The sequence below is a fragment of the Natator depressus genome, chromosome 9 (genome assembly GCF_965152275.1).
Source record: "Natator depressus isolate rNatDep1 chromosome 9, rNatDep2.hap1, whole genome shotgun sequence".
NCBI classification, from domain to species: Eukaryota; Metazoa; Chordata; order Testudines; family Cheloniidae; genus Natator; species Natator depressus.
Genome location: NC_134242.1, coordinates 8,144,035 through 8,158,742, shown reverse-complemented (window position 1 = coordinate 8,158,742; position 14,708 = coordinate 8,144,035). Strand labels below are relative to the sequence as shown.

General features: G+C 57.4%; 1 protein-coding gene across 2 annotated transcripts in view; it reads left to right on the top strand.

Annotated features, from left to right (window-relative positions):
• The window catches only part of CLCN2 (chloride voltage-gated channel 2), a 43,633-nt gene that overhangs the window by 14,863 nt on the left and 14,062 nt on the right, over positions 1–14,708 (top strand). For both annotated transcript variants that reach the window (XM_074963468.1, XM_074963467.1), the window contains exons 3-7: positions 11,632–11,763; positions 12,204–12,332; positions 12,512–12,645; positions 12,928–13,005; positions 13,974–14,052. In XM_074963468.1, the coding sequence (XP_074819569.1) occupies positions 11,632–11,763; positions 12,204–12,332; positions 12,512–12,645; positions 12,928–13,005; positions 13,974–14,052 (552 nt within the window). The remainder of the gene's footprint in view (positions 1–11,631; positions 11,764–12,203; positions 12,333–12,511; positions 12,646–12,927; positions 13,006–13,973; positions 14,053–14,708) is intronic.

The window sequence follows — 14,708 nt, the reverse complement described above, 5'->3', positions numbered from 1 at the left end:
GTGAGACCACAGCCTTCCCAGCTCCCTACAGCCTCACGCAGGGAGTCCTTGCTGCACGGGTGTGCGCGCTCAGGCCTAGTGTACACACGACCACACCCCGGGCCCTCGTGCACTCCCAGTGCACGCCCAGGCCTGAGCGCACACCCCAGCGCATGCCTGGACTCTCATGCACACCCAGGCCCTCGTGCACACCCCGGTGAACACCCAGGCCCTCGTGCACTCCCCGGTGAACACCCAGGCCCTCGTGCACACCCCGGTGCATGCCCGGGTCCTCATGCACTCCCTGGTGCATGCCTGGGCCCCCGTGCATACCCTGGTGCACACCTCAGTGCATGCCCAAGCCCTCGTGCACACTCATCACTCCCCCTTGCACCTCCCTCTTTCCACCCATCCCAGCCCGCCCCCCTTCCCTCTCCTCTCTGCCTCTCTTCTCTCGTCCCATTTGGCCCGCGCTGTGCTGCTGGCTCAGTGGTTGTGCCGGGGCTCACAGCCCCCAGCCGGGCACCGTTGAGCTCACCAGTCCCCTTTCTTCTTTGTTTTCTCTCGCTCCCTGGCTCTGGGTCTCCTTCCAAGTCTCCATCCCTGCCCGCCCCGCAGACCCAGAGCTGGGCCGTGCCTCCTGGAGGGAGAGCAGCCAGTGACCCGTAACAATAGGCTAAGCATGCGTGACCTCACCCTGTGCAACACGGGGATTTGGGCCGTGTCCTTGGCGCAAACCGGGCCGCTGGAGAGAAAATTACTCACACGTTGTCATTGGACACTCACAAATGAGGGCAGCAACACCCGCCCAACTGGGCACCCGCAGAAACGTGGCCTTCCCAAAAATAACTAGCGGCCCCTCCCTGCCTGTGCCCACGCCGGGGTGGGGATGGGACGATTCCCCCTCCCTGCCTGTGCCCACGAGAGGGACCCAGATCCCCTGTTCTCAGCACACAGGGCCAATCCCCATCCCCATGTGTGTCGGAGCAGGGAAGATGTGTGATTTCTTCTGGTCGTTTTGATTACTCGCATTTCCCTTTGTGATGGGAAGTCCTGTGACTCCTCACCCAGCCGGGTGAGCCAGGCTCATCTGCTGCACTCAGGGGGCAAGAGCACTGCCAGGCAGGGGGTGGCGGGCGAGCTGGGCAGGCGTGTATTGAGTGCAGTGTGAACAGAGCCTGGATGTGTGTGGTGGGGGGAGACCTGACTATCCCCATGGCTGGGGGGAGTATGAACTGTGTGCCTGCGTAGGGCAGGGAGGGCATGGAAAGTAGGGGTGTGGGTGTTTGCTGCAGGGGGGCTCTGTTCTGAGTGCCAGGGTTAGCGGGGGTCCTCCCCCCACACCTACCCTCCATCCCCGTGCTGCGCTGACTCGTGGGCTCCCAGCACTGGGACGTTCTGTTCCCTGGCTCCCCCAGGCATGGTTGTGGCACTTGGCACCTCCCCCCCCCCTTGGGGGCCCTAAAATAGTCCCCTTGACAACTGGCGTCGCTCTGACTCGCATTGTTCTTGAGGCACATTCTCCGTCAGAGCGCAGCCTGCTCCGATGGCCCCATGTGTCCCAGGGCCCCACCCAGCAGGCCCCTGCCCCGCTGGCTCCTTGCCCGGCTGCTTGGGCAGGGTGGAGCCCCTGGCCAGCTGGCTCGCTGTGCCGCTGAGGGCTGTGGTGTCAATGTTGTGACATGTGTTTTCCTGGCTCTGGGTCTGGGTCCCTCATGTGCTTGCTCCAGGCCTGGCTCCATGGCCGGGTCTGGGGGTGCTGCCCTGGCGCTGCCCAGGGCAGATATCAGAGGAGCTGCTCCCACCTACTAGAGACTGGGCAAAGAGCAGGCCTCTCTAGCTGCTCTGGCGGGTGCTGGGGGCTCTGTTTCAGCCCCTCAGCTGGCTCCTGGCCCCTGCTGAGCTGCGGGGGTCTCTTAGGGTTCTGCCATGCCCAGATTCCCTATGGTCTCATGCCCCTGGCAAGCTCATCTGATGCACTCAGGGGGCATGAGTGCTGCCGGGCAGGGGGGTGCGAGCTGGGCAGGTGTGTATTGAGCACAGTGTTTACAGAGCCTCTATGGGTGGGGAGGGGACCTGAATGCCCCCATGGCTGGGGGGAGTGTGAGCTATGTGCTGGCATGGGGCGGGGAGGACATGGAAGTTGGGGTGTGGGGGTGTTCTGCAGGCAGGCTCTGCTCTGAGAGAGTCAAATGTGGTAAAAATCTTAAAAATAAAAAACTCAATACTAACGGGAGATTTCAGCTACCCTCATATCGACTGGGTACGTGTCACCTCAGGACGGGACGCAGAGATAAATGTTCTTGACCCCATAAATGACTGCTTCTTGGAGCAGCTGGTCCTGGAACCCACCAGAGGAGAGGCAATTCTTGATTTAGTCCTAAGTGGAGCACAGGATCTGGTCCAGGAAGTGAATGTAACTGAACCGCTTGGTAATTGTGACCATAACACAATAAAATGTAACATCCCTGTGGGAGGGAAAACACCACAGCAGCCCACCACGGTCGCATTTAATTTCAGAAAGGGGAACTACACATAAATGTGGAGGTTAGTGAAACAGAAATTAAAAGGCACAGCCCCAAAAGCAGGGGTGAAAGTAAGTCGAGGGTACTCTGGGGCCAGCTCTGGCCCCCGGAAGAGGCAGGGTTGAGGGGGTCAGAGCCAGCCCCAGCCCACCCTGTAAGGTACGTCCCCCGCCCCCCCCGAGGTAGCAGCAGCAGCCGGGGGCTCCGGGGGCTATTTAAAGGGCCCGCGGTTCCCCTGCTTCTAAGGCCCCGGTCCTTTAAATAGCTGCCGGAGCCCTGGAGTAGCGGTGCCGGGGCTCCAGTGGCTATTTAAAGGGCCCGGGCGGTAGAAGCAGGGGAGCCTCAGGCCCTTTAAATAGCTGCCAGAGCCCTGCAGCCACTACCCGAGGGCTCCGGCAGGGCTCTGGAGGCAATTTAAAGGGCCTGGGGCTCCAGCCACTGCTGGGAGCCCCAGGCTCTTTAAATTGCCCCCTGGGGAAGCTGGGCTGCCCCAGTACGGTGCACCGGCTCTTGCCGGTATGCCGTACCGGGGCATACTGGCTTACTTTCACCTCTGCCCAAAAGTGAAATGCTTGTAAGCTGCATGGAAACTTTTTAAAGACACCATAATAGAAGCTCAAATTAAATGTATACCCCAAATTAAAAACCATAGTAAGAGGACCAAAGTAGTGCCACTGTGGCTAAACAACAAAGTAAAAGAAGCAGAGAGAGGGAAGAAGGCATCCTTTAAAAAGTGGAAGCTAAATCCTAGTGAGGAAAATAGAAAAGAGCATAAACTCTGGCAAGTGAAGTGTAAAAGTATAATTAGGAAGGCCAAAAAAGAATTTGAAGAGCAACTAGCCAAAGACTCAAAAAGTAACAGCAAAGAATTTTTAAGTACATCCGAAGCAGGAAGCCTGCTAAACGACCAGTGGGGCCACTGGACGATCGAGGTGCTAAAGGAGCACTCAAGGATGAAAAGGCCATTGCGGAGAAACTAAATGAATTCCTTGATTAGTCTTCACTGCAGAGGATATGAGGGAGATTCCCACACCTGAGCCACTCTTTTTAGGTGACAAATCTTAGGAACTGTCCCAGCTTGAGGTGTCAATAGAGGAGGGTTTGGAACAAATTGATACCTTAAACAGTAATAAGTCACCAGGACTAGATGGGATTCACCCAAGAGTTTTGAAGGAACTCAAATGTGAAATTGCAGAACTACTAACTGTGGTATGTAACCCATCATTTAAATCAGCTTCTGTACCAGATGACTGGAGGATAGCCAATGTGGTGCCAATTTTTTTTAAAGGCTCAAGAGGCGATCCCGGCAATTACAGGCCGGTAAGCCTGACTTCAGTACTGCGCAAACTGGCTGAAACTGTCGTACCAAACAGAATTATCAGACGCATAGATGAACATGATTTGTTAGGGCAGAGTCAACATAGTTTTTGTAAAGGGAAATCCTGCCTCAGCACTGCTAGAATTCTTTGAGGGGATCAATTAGCATGTGAACAAGGGGGATCCAGTGGATATAGTGTACTTAGACTTTCAGAAAGCCTTTGACAAGGTCCCGCATCAAAGGCTCGTAAGCAAAGTAAACAGTCATGGGATAAGAGGGAAGGTTCTTTCATGGATCAGTAACTAGTTGAAAGATAGGTTTCAGAGTAGCAGCCGTGTTAGTCTGTATCCACAAAAAGAAAAGGAGGACTTGTGGCACCTTAGAGACTAACAAATTTATTTGAGCAGAAGCTTTCATGAAGTGAGCTGTAGCGCACGAAAGCTTATGCTCAAATAAATTTGTTAGTCTCTAAGGTGCCACAAGTCCTCCTTTTCTTTTAGTTGAAAGATAGGAAACAAAGGGTAGGAAAGATGGGAAACTATTTACCTCTCTCCATTCTGGTCAGTTTTCAGAATGGAGAGAGGTAAATAGTGGTTTCCCCAGGGGTCTGTACTGGGACCAGTGCTGTTCAAAATATTCATAAATGATCTTGAAAAAGGGGTGAACAGTAAGGTGGCAAAATCTGCAGACAATACAAAATTACTCAAGATAGTTAAGTTCAAAGCAGATTGCGAAGAGTTACAAAGGGATCTCACAGAAGTGGGTGACTGGGCAACAAAATAGCAGATGAAATTTAATGTTGATAAATGCAAAGTAATGCACGTTGGAAAACATAATCCCAACTATACATATAAAATGATGAGGTCTAAATTAGCTGTTTCCACTCAAGAAAGAGATCTTGGACTGATTATGGATAGTTCCCTGAAAACATCCACTCAATGTGCAGCCGAATGTTAGGAACCATTAAGAAAGGGATAGATAACAAGACAGAAAATATCATGTTGCCTCTCTATAAATCCGTGGTCCGCCCACATCTTGAATACTGCGGGCCGGTGTGGTCACCACACCTCAAAAAAGAAAAGAAACAAAAGGAAGTATTTCTTCACACAATGCACAGTCAACCCGTGGAACCTGTTGCCTGGGGATGTTGTGAAGGTCAGAACTATAACAGGCCTCAGAAAAGAACTAGACACGTTCATGGAGGATAGCCAGGATGGGCAGGGATGCAACCCTATGTTCTGGGTGTCCCTAGCTTCTGTTTGCCAGCAGCTGGGAATGGGCGATGGGATGGATCACTTGGTGTTTACCTGTTCTGTCCATTCCCTCTGGGGAACCTGGCACCGGACACTGTCAGAAGACAGGGTACTGGGCTAGATGGACCATTGGTCTGACCCCGTATGAGCTTATTCTGCACCCCCCACCCCCCACATTTGAATCTGGGCAATTGGTAATAGGGGACTCCAGCAGCTGGGAGACCAGGGTGATGGACACTTCAGGACTAGCCCATAGGCAATGTCAAATACCCCCTCACCCTCATGATCCTCAGCCCAGCAGTTCTGTGTCATATCAGAGCTCCTAGAAGGGGGGCACAAGTGGGCTCCCCCAAGCACCCGGGCCCCAGCTCAGGAGGGAAGGGCCCTGGATGCTGCTGTCTGTTTCCAAGCCCCAGTCGTGAGGGCTGGGTGCTGAAGCTGCCCCGTGAGGCCATGCTGGGCAGCCCAGAGGGGACAGTGCTCTGGGGAATGCTGTGTCCAGTGAGTCCAACACATGCTGGTGACCCAGTCACCTCCCCAGTGAATGTTGCAGGAGGCTGGGCCGTGTGAGGCTGGTAGGGACCAGCTGCAGCAGCTGCGGTTGGCACGATGCCAGCTTGGCACAATCCAGGGATTACTGTCATGCAACAGGAGGAGACCCTGGAGGGCCAATCCCAGGCAGCCAGTCGCCAGTTTGCTGCAAGTGGATCCAGTGGCGGGGTGCCATGTGCTTCCAAGCCCAGTGAGCCTGGGTGGAGTCCTGTCACTGGCTTCTAGCTCTGGGGCCTTAAGACACACCCCGGGGCAAAGACCTTTGTCTGACATCCTCTGTTAGGACAAGGGGCACCAGTGTCTGAGCCCCCCAGTTGATCTCCCATGTTCCCTCAGAGCTCTGTGGAGGCTGTGGGTGCTCCGGGCTTCCCCCCTTCAGGGACAGCGTGGCAGGAAAGCTAAGAACAGGCTCAGCAAAGGGATTTCCTAACCCAAGTCACATCACTCCTCCAGGCAACCATTGCCAGCCTGCTGCCAGGGCCCTGATGCAGTACCCAAGCTCAGAGTTCTCATTACTGTCGCGCGGAGCATCGCTCCATGGGCAAACGTGAGGCCAGGAACTCCTGGGGCCTGCGTCGGCACTGCCGAACCACCTGCCCCAATTATCGCTGGCATCCTTAGGCTGGATCCGCGCTGGCTAGGCCGCGATGGGGACAGTTCCTGCCTCTCGCCAAGCCTGCCCAGGGCCTTGTCTTCGCTATGACTATAACCGAGCCCAGGGCAGCTGGCTGCAACGTGTGGTGTGGAAGGGTCCCAAGTGCACCCCTCCAAGCCAGGCTGTTCTTGCTCAGGGACTGTGCTTTCGGTCCTGGGTGTGCCTGGAGGTGATGAGTGGATAGTGGTGTGAGGAGAGGCTGTCTGCTTTCAGGGGGTGAGCTCAGGTGACCAAAGTCTCCAGGGCAGAGAGGAACCATTGGATGGGGGGAGTGTCTGTGCCCTAGGGATCTGTTGGTGCCCGCTAGCAGAGGGCAGCGGAGAGGTGCATAAGGGTTATAGGGTGTAATGATGCTGGTTCTGATGGGACCCAACGGAGAGTGCTAATTCAGGACAAATTGCTTAAAGCAGGGCAGTTACAGCCCAAGGCTGGGGTTTTTCCACCTCTAAGGCAAACCAAACCAGCCAGACAGAGCAGACTTTAGTCTCACCCCACTGGCTAACCACAAGTCACACAAGCAATTCCCTTAGACACTCCAGTTTCCCAGTATCCCCACCAGTGCTACTCGTTATGGGGACAAATGGTTATGAAAACCAATACCCCAGTAAAAGAAAGAAGGTTCTCTCGATCCCAAAGGACCAAGCCCCAGACCCAGGTCAATATACAAGTTAGATCTTACCCACAAATCACGCTGTTGCCAAACCTTTAGAATCTAAAATCTAAAGGTTTATTCATAAAAGGAAAAAGCTAGAGATGAGAGCGAGAATGGGTTCAATGGAATCAATGACATTCAGTGATGGCCAAGTTCTTGGTTCAGGCTTGTAGCAATGATGGAATAAGCTACAGGTTCAAATCAAGTCCCTGGAGAACATCCACAGCTGGGATGGATCATTCAGTCCTTTGTGTAGAGCTTCCGTTTGTAGCAAAGTCCCTCCAGAAGTAAGAAGCAGGACGGCAGACAAGACGGAGATGAGGCATCAGGCTTTTATAAAAACAACAAGGAGTCTGGTGGCACCTTAAAGACTAACAGATTTATTTGGGCATAAGCTTTTGTGGGTAAAACCCCACTTCTTCAGAGGCACAGAGTGAAAATTACAGATGCAGGCATGACATAATGACACATGAAGGGAAGGGAGTTACCTCACAAGTGGAGAACCAGTGCTGACAGGACCAATTCGATCAAGGTGGATGTGGTCTACTCCCAATAATAGATGAGGAGGTGTCAATTCCAGGAGAGGCAAAGCTGCTTTTGTAGTGAGCCAGCCACTCCCAGTCCCTATTCAAGCCCAAATTAATGGTGTTAAATTTGCAAATGAATTTTAGTTCTGCTGTTTCTCTTTGAAGTTTGTTTCTGAAGTTTTTTTGTTCAAGAAAAGCTACTTTTAAATCTGTTACTGAATGTCCAGGAAGATTGAAGTGTTCTCCCACTGGCTTTTGTATGTTACCGTTCCTGATATCCGATTTGTGTCCATTTATTCTTTTACGTAGAGACTGTCTGGTTTGGCCAGTGTACATGGCAGAGGGGCATCACTGGCACATGATGGCATATATCACATTAGTAGATGTGCAGGTGAATGAGCCCCTGATGGTGTGGCTGATGTGGTTGGGTCCTCTGATGGTAGATATGGGGACAGAGTAGGCAACAAGGTTTGCTACAGGGATTGGTTCCTGGATTAGTGTATCTGTGGTGTGGTGTGTTGTTGCTGGTGAGTATTTGCTTCAGGTTGCAAATACTGGACACAAATCGGACATCAGGAACGGTAACATACAAAAGCCAGTGGGAGAACACTTCAATCTTCCTGGACATTCAGTAACAGATTTAAAAGTAGCTTTTCTTGAACAAAAAAACTTCAGAAACAGACTTCAAAGAGAAACAGCAGAACTAAAATTCATTTGCAAATTTAACACCATTAATTTGGGCTTGAATAGGGACTGGGAGTGGCTGGCTCACTACAAAAGCAGCTTTGCCTCTCCTGGAATTGACACCTCCTCACCTATTATTGGGAGTAGACCACATCCACCTTGATCGAATTGGTCCTGTCAGCACTGGTTCTCCACCTGAGGTAACTCCCTTCCCTTCATGTGTCATTATGTAATGCCTGCATTTGTAATTTTCACGCCGTGCATCTGAAGAAGTGGGGTTTTACCCACAAAAGCTTATACTCAAATAAAGCTGTTAGTCTTTAAGGTGCCACCAGACTTCTTGTTGTTTTTGTGGCTACAGACTAACACGGCCACCCCCTGATACTTGACAGCCTTTTATAGTCTCTTGCCATGTAGTCTTTATTTCTTTGTTCCAAAGACAAGCTTCCCAGCACATGGCATGGAAAAACCTGAGTTCTGTCCCTCGGCATGTCCCTGCGTGCCTTGCTGAGTCACCAGGCGTATCTGCCTTCTCTCAATGGGTCAATTGTGTAGCTGATGGTTCTTCATGGGCCATCAAGCAGGCTTGGCAGAGCTGACACCAACTTGTCTGGGGTGTCACCCAGAAGCATAGCACAAGTTTGAACTACAGACAGTATAGAGCCAATATTCATAACTTTAACCACAAAAATGATACATGCACACAGACAGCATAATCATAACCAGCAAACCATAACCTTGTCTTAGACACCTTATTTGATTCCCTTTATACAAGATTTGGTGCCACTACAGGACCTTGATTGCAACAATGTTCTGTACGGTCCCCGTTCAAATCAATAACGTCACATAGGGATACCCAGGGTCTGGGATCTACATATTAGTTTGGCACAGTGTCTGCAGGCTCTGAGCTGCTGGGATGAGTGGGGCACAGGTGACCTGGAAACACCTCCCTCTTCCCCCAGCCTCCCCTCTGGGCTTATCCCGAGCGTAGGCGCCAGGGCTGGGGGAGCCAGTATGGGGTGCGGTCTGATCCCGGGCCGCTCACTGCAGGCCACATTCTTCTCGGCTCTGGGTCTGATTGATCCCCCCACACATCTCCCAGTGCTGGTGCCAATTGTCCGGTGTTAGCCAAGTGCTGACTCCCTGCAGCAATCCATTGGGCTGCACTAATGGTAGTGGCCACGAGAGGGCGGACAAGGCTGAGGACCCGGCCCCAGACCCCAGTGCTTTGCAGGCCAGGAGCATGGGGGCTGGTGGGATCTCTGGGGGAGCCCAGGCCCTAGGGTGGCAGGCTGAGCGGAGCAGCTGCCCCAGGTACAGGTGGGGCAGAGAAGCCTCAGTCTCGGGCTGGCTGCTGGGGCCAGCTGGGGCTGCCAAGCCACGATGCTGCCAAGCACTGTGGCTCTGGGCCGTGGAGCTGCTGTGGGGCACCTTGCTGTGGGCACAGCAGCATCGGCATCAGCCCCTGCTTTGCTCAGACATCGGCCAGGAGACCGGCTGGCTCATTGCCAGGGAGCCGCCAGCCATCAGGGCTCAAGAGGTGCCCATCCCTTAGGTACCTGCTCAGCCTTGGGGCTGGCTCCTCGCTGGCTGGGTCTCTAGAGGCCCACTCAGAGCCCCGGAAGCCATCCCTCTGGCCTGCCTCATGCCTCACCCTCTGCACCGCAGCAATGCCCCCTCCTCTGCCCTGTTCTCCCCCCGGGACGTCTCCCCGTTGCAAAATTCATTCCGCACATGGATGTAAAAATTTAAGGGAACATTGGTCCCAACCCACATCCCCCGCTGCTATCCCAGCTGAGGGCTTTCTGTGCTGCGAGCAGCCTTGCCTCACTTCCCCCGACACCCCGCTCCCCGGAGACCTCGCAGGCACTTAGCAAGTGTTTGGCTCTGTGCTCTGCGTGCCAGGGCTGGGAGGAAGAAACACGGCCGGTGGGAAGCGAGAGACCTCGCTCCAGGAGAGATGAGACTGACGGCCCCAGCCCGTGTCCCTGCACCCAGCCTCAGTGGCATCACTGGCTACGGGGCAAGAGGGCAGTTGTCCCCCAGACTTGTCATAGGTCGATATGCTCCACTTGCCTCCCCACTTTGCAGGATATAATATAATCACCTATCATGTTCCATATGCCGACACTAGTTTGCCCCACATCCTTTGGATTTTCTGCAATGACACCCTTGCCTGGCACTAGGGGGCGCTGTGCTGCTGCCCCGCTGCACCCTGCCCATCTCTGCGTGCCCAGCCTGGCACTAGGGGGCGCTGTGCTGCTTTAGATGCTGCCCTGCCTCTCTTTCCCCCACACCCCAGCTTGGTGTTGAGGGGCCCTGCAGTTCTCACTCTGCCCCAGCACGGCCTTTGAGGGCACTCTGCTGTGGCAGGTCCCTGAGTGATGTAAATGTCAACATCCAGGGTTGTCTGGAGTGTGAGACAAGTGGACTGTGGGTCTCCGTCTGCAGCCGTCTCTGCTGGACTGCCCGCAGCGCAGCTCCCACAATGAACTGGCACCAGGGGCATCTTGGTTCAGCACTGGGAGAGCAGAGGGCTGCAGGGTCGGGGTTGGGGGGCACCAGCAGAGCTGTGGGTCGGGGGAGCCCAGGGCTGGGATAGCAGTGGGGGCTGTAGGTCGGGATTGAGGGGCACCGGCAGAGCTATGGGGGGAGCCCAGAGCTGGGATAGCAGGGGGGGATGTGGGTCAGGACTGAGGGGCACCGGCAGAGCTATGGGTCGGGGAGCTCAGGGCTGGGATAGCAGCGGGGGATGTGGGTCAGGACTGAGGGGCACCGGCAGAGCTATGGGGGGAGCCCAGAGCTGGGATAGCGGTGCGGGCTGTGGGTTGGGACCAATGTTCCCTTAAATTTTTACATCCATGTGCGGAATGCATTTTGTTATGTGCACCAAGATGGAGGTGATGTGTGGCGGGGGTGGGGCCCAGGGGTTCGGAGTGTGGAGGGGGCTCAGGGCTGGGGCAGAGGGTTGGGGTGTGCGGGGGTGGTGGCTCTGGCTGGGGCTGTGGGCTCTGGGGTAGGGCCAGAGATGAGGGGTTTGGGGTGCGGGAGGGGGATCAGGGCTGGGGCAGAGGGTTGGTGTGCAGGGGGGTGAGGGTGGCTCTGGGAGGGGGCCAGAAATGAGGGCTTTGGGGTGCAGGCTGCCCTGGGGCTGCGGCAGGGAGAGAGGACTGCCCCCAGCCCTCTCTCATTGCCGCAGCCTGAGGCCGGGGGAAAGGCGCCTCTCTCCAGCTGCAGCAACTCCAAGGCTAGGGCCAGGGGAGAGGTGCCTCTCCCTGCCTGCGTGGCCCTTGAGAGCCTTCTGCGCGGCCACGTAGCTTAGAGGGAGCTTAGGCTGGGACTGAGGGACATTGGCGGCACTGTGGGTGGGGAGCCCAGGGCTGGGATAGCAGGGGGATGTGGGTCAGGACTGAGGGGCACTGGCAGAGCTGTGGGGTGGAAGGACCATTTCCCCCTCCACGCTCAGCTCCCGCGCTCTCCCCACAGTCTGCACCGTGCGATGCCAGAAGTTCCTCATCTCCAAGGTGGGCGAGGACTGGATCTTTCTCATCCTGCTGGGGCTGGTCATGGCGCTGGTGAGCTGGGCCATGGACTTCGCCATAGCCACCTGCCTGCAAGGTGAGGGGGGATGGGGCCACTTGCCTCTGTGCCCACAACCTGAGCCAGGCAGCTGGTCCGCTTGGCACCCTGAGGGCACAGCCAGGATTGCCCAGGTGGGGGGCTGGGTACCCTGTCAGCCAGGGGGCTGGGCCCAGGTGTGGGGCTGGGTAGGTGTCAGCCAGGCAGGGATGGGTCCGAGGCGTGGCCAGGCAGGCTGCTGCCCAGGGGTGCTGTCTCTCCCCGTGGGTTTGGGCTCAGTCCCGTGACGTGGTGGCTACCTTGAGCAGAGGCTCCCGGCAGTGGAAGCATTTGGCCCCTCTGGATGGGGCCCTGTCACCCATAGTGGGGCCCCATCTGTGCCCTCCCTCCCCTGGGCTGGGCCAGGCTTAGTCCCTCTGGGGAGCCAGTGACCCTGATCCCAGCAAGACCCCTCAGTGACTCCCCCTATCTCTCCGCAGCCCAGAAGTGGATGTACGGGGGCCTGGACACCAACATCTTCCTGCAGTACATGGCCTGGGTCACCTACCCCATGGTGCTCATCACCTTCTCGGCCGGCTTCACCCAGATCCTGGCCCCGCAGGCCGTGGGTAGGAGCCAGCCCCTGCCCCTTGGGATCCCCCAACCCACTCTGCGAGGCCACACCTGGGGGAATCACCCCTCCTGTGCCCGGCTCTCTGGCCTGGGGGGGGGGCTGAACCTGGATCTCCCCTCCCCCCCAAAAGGGTACGGACCCTCTCTCTGAGTGCTCACCCATCCCCTTCCCCAGGCTCTGGCATCCCCGAGATGAAGACCATTCTCCGGGGTGTGGTGCTGAAGGAGTATCTCACCCTCAAAACCTTCGTGGCCAAGGTCATCGGCCTGACCTGTGCTCTGGGCAGCGGGATGCCCCTGGGCAAGGAGGTAAGAGGGGCAGAGGAGCTACTGGGCCATGTCTGGAGGGGGCACAAGCTGGGTGCCAGGTGCAGTGGGCAAGCGGCCCTACCAGGGTGCATGTACCAGATATGGTGGGTGGTTGGCGCTGCCAGGGGGGCATGTGCCAGGTGCAGTGGGCGGGCGGCACTGGGGGGGCGTGTGCCAGGTGCGGTGGGTGGGCAGCTCTGCCCATGAGCGAGTCTTCCCACAAGGCTCCCTGCTTTGAGGCTGGGTGCCCGTGGTAACCGGTCCCTGGCACTCTTCCCACAGGGGCCCTTTGTCCACATTGCCAGCATGTGCGCCACCCTGCTCAGCAAATTCCTCTCCCTCTTTGGAGGCATCTACAAGGTGAGAGGCTGACGCTGTGCGGCCTGCGGGTGCTGACCGAACGGGTACCGGGGGCAGGTCTGGGCTGGGAATGCAGGTCTTTTGGGCGGGGGGGTGGGGGCTCTCAGGTATGCGGAGGGACCTTTGGGCTGGGGGGCAGGAGGTTTGTTCTCTCTGACCCTGGCAAGGGAGAGGGTTAGCCCCATGGGGGGGTGTCTCTGGCCATGGCTGGGCAGGGCGGGAGGGTGGCTCTGGCCCTGGCAGGGGAGAGGATGAGCCCCTTGAAGGGTGTCTCCGGCCATGGCAGGGGAGAGGGTGAGCCCCATGAGCGGTGTCTCTGGCCAAGGCAGGGGAGAGGGTGAACCCCTCGGGGTGGGGTGTCCAGCCATGGCAGGGGAGAGGGTGAGCCCCACGGGGGGTGTCTCTGGCCATGGCTGGGCAGGGCGGGAGGGTAGCTCTGGCCCTGGCAGGGGAGAGGGTGAGCCCCGTGGGGGGTGTCTCTGGCCATGGCAGGTGAGAGAGTGAACCCCTCTGGGGGGGGTCCAGCCATGGCAGGGGAGAGGGTGAGCCCCACGGGGAGTGTCTCTGTCCATGGCTGGGTGGGGTGGAAGGGTGGCTCTGGCCCTGGCAGGGGAGCAGGTGAGCCCCTCGGGGGTGTCTCCAGCCATGGCAGGGGAGAGGGTGAGCCCCACGGGGGGTGTCTCCGACTATGGCAGGGGAGAGGTGAGCCCCGGGAGGGTCTCTCTGTCCATGGCTGGGTGGGGCGGGAGGGTGTCTCCAGCCATGGCAGGGGAGAGGTGAGCCCCGGGAGGGTCTCTCTGGCCATGGCAGGGGAGAGGTGAGCCCCTCAGGGGTGTCTCCAGCCATGGCAGGGGAGAGGTGAGCCCCGGGAGGGTCTCTCTGGCCACGGCTGCCTGGGGCGTGTCCCCGCAGGGAGCTCCCGTCCCGGCGCTGCCCTCCATTGTCTCCTGCTCTCTCTTGCCTTGCAGAACGAGTCTCGCAATATCGAGATGCTGGCTGCTGCCTGTGCCGTGGGCGTTGGCTGCTGCTTTGCTGCCCCCATCGGAGGTAGAGCCGGCCATGCGGGCTGTGGGGCTGGACCCTCCCCTGCCCCTGCCCTGCCTGATCCCAGAGCTGCCCATGGCTCTGAGCTAACCCAGCCCTCCAGCAGGGCAGCATGGGAGCTGTGCCTGGCCAGGGGGCCCCATCCCCCTCACAGGCCTTTGCACCTCGCGTCCCCAAGACCCTGATCTGGTGGGGACGGCCACACGGCCGGGGAGGCCCTGCACACCTGGGCCTGGCTGGCCACCAAACTGGCCTGGAGCGAGGCCTGGGACAGGCCACCGCCTCTTCCCCCCGAGTCTCTGGGGTCCCCACCTGACACCCCCCATGCGGCAGGGCGGGTGGACACAGGTGGATGCTATGGGGGGTGCAGGCCAGATGAACACAGGGTTTTGGGCCCAGCCCCCTGCTTTCCTCTCTCCTCACAGCTGTGCCCGGACTAGCCCCCGATCCCCCCCACACTCTGCCATTGTGTTGCCTCTCGCTTTCCCCCCAACTGCAGGCAAGCCGCTCCCTGACTGCCCTGCCCATGCCCCGGGCACACAGGCCTCAGGGCACCAGCCCCATCTGTATGGGCCTCCCGGGAGGGAGCCCAGCAGCCCCCAGAACCCCCCCACCTCAACGCTGCAGGTACCCTGGGCTCCAGAGACACGCACCGGCCA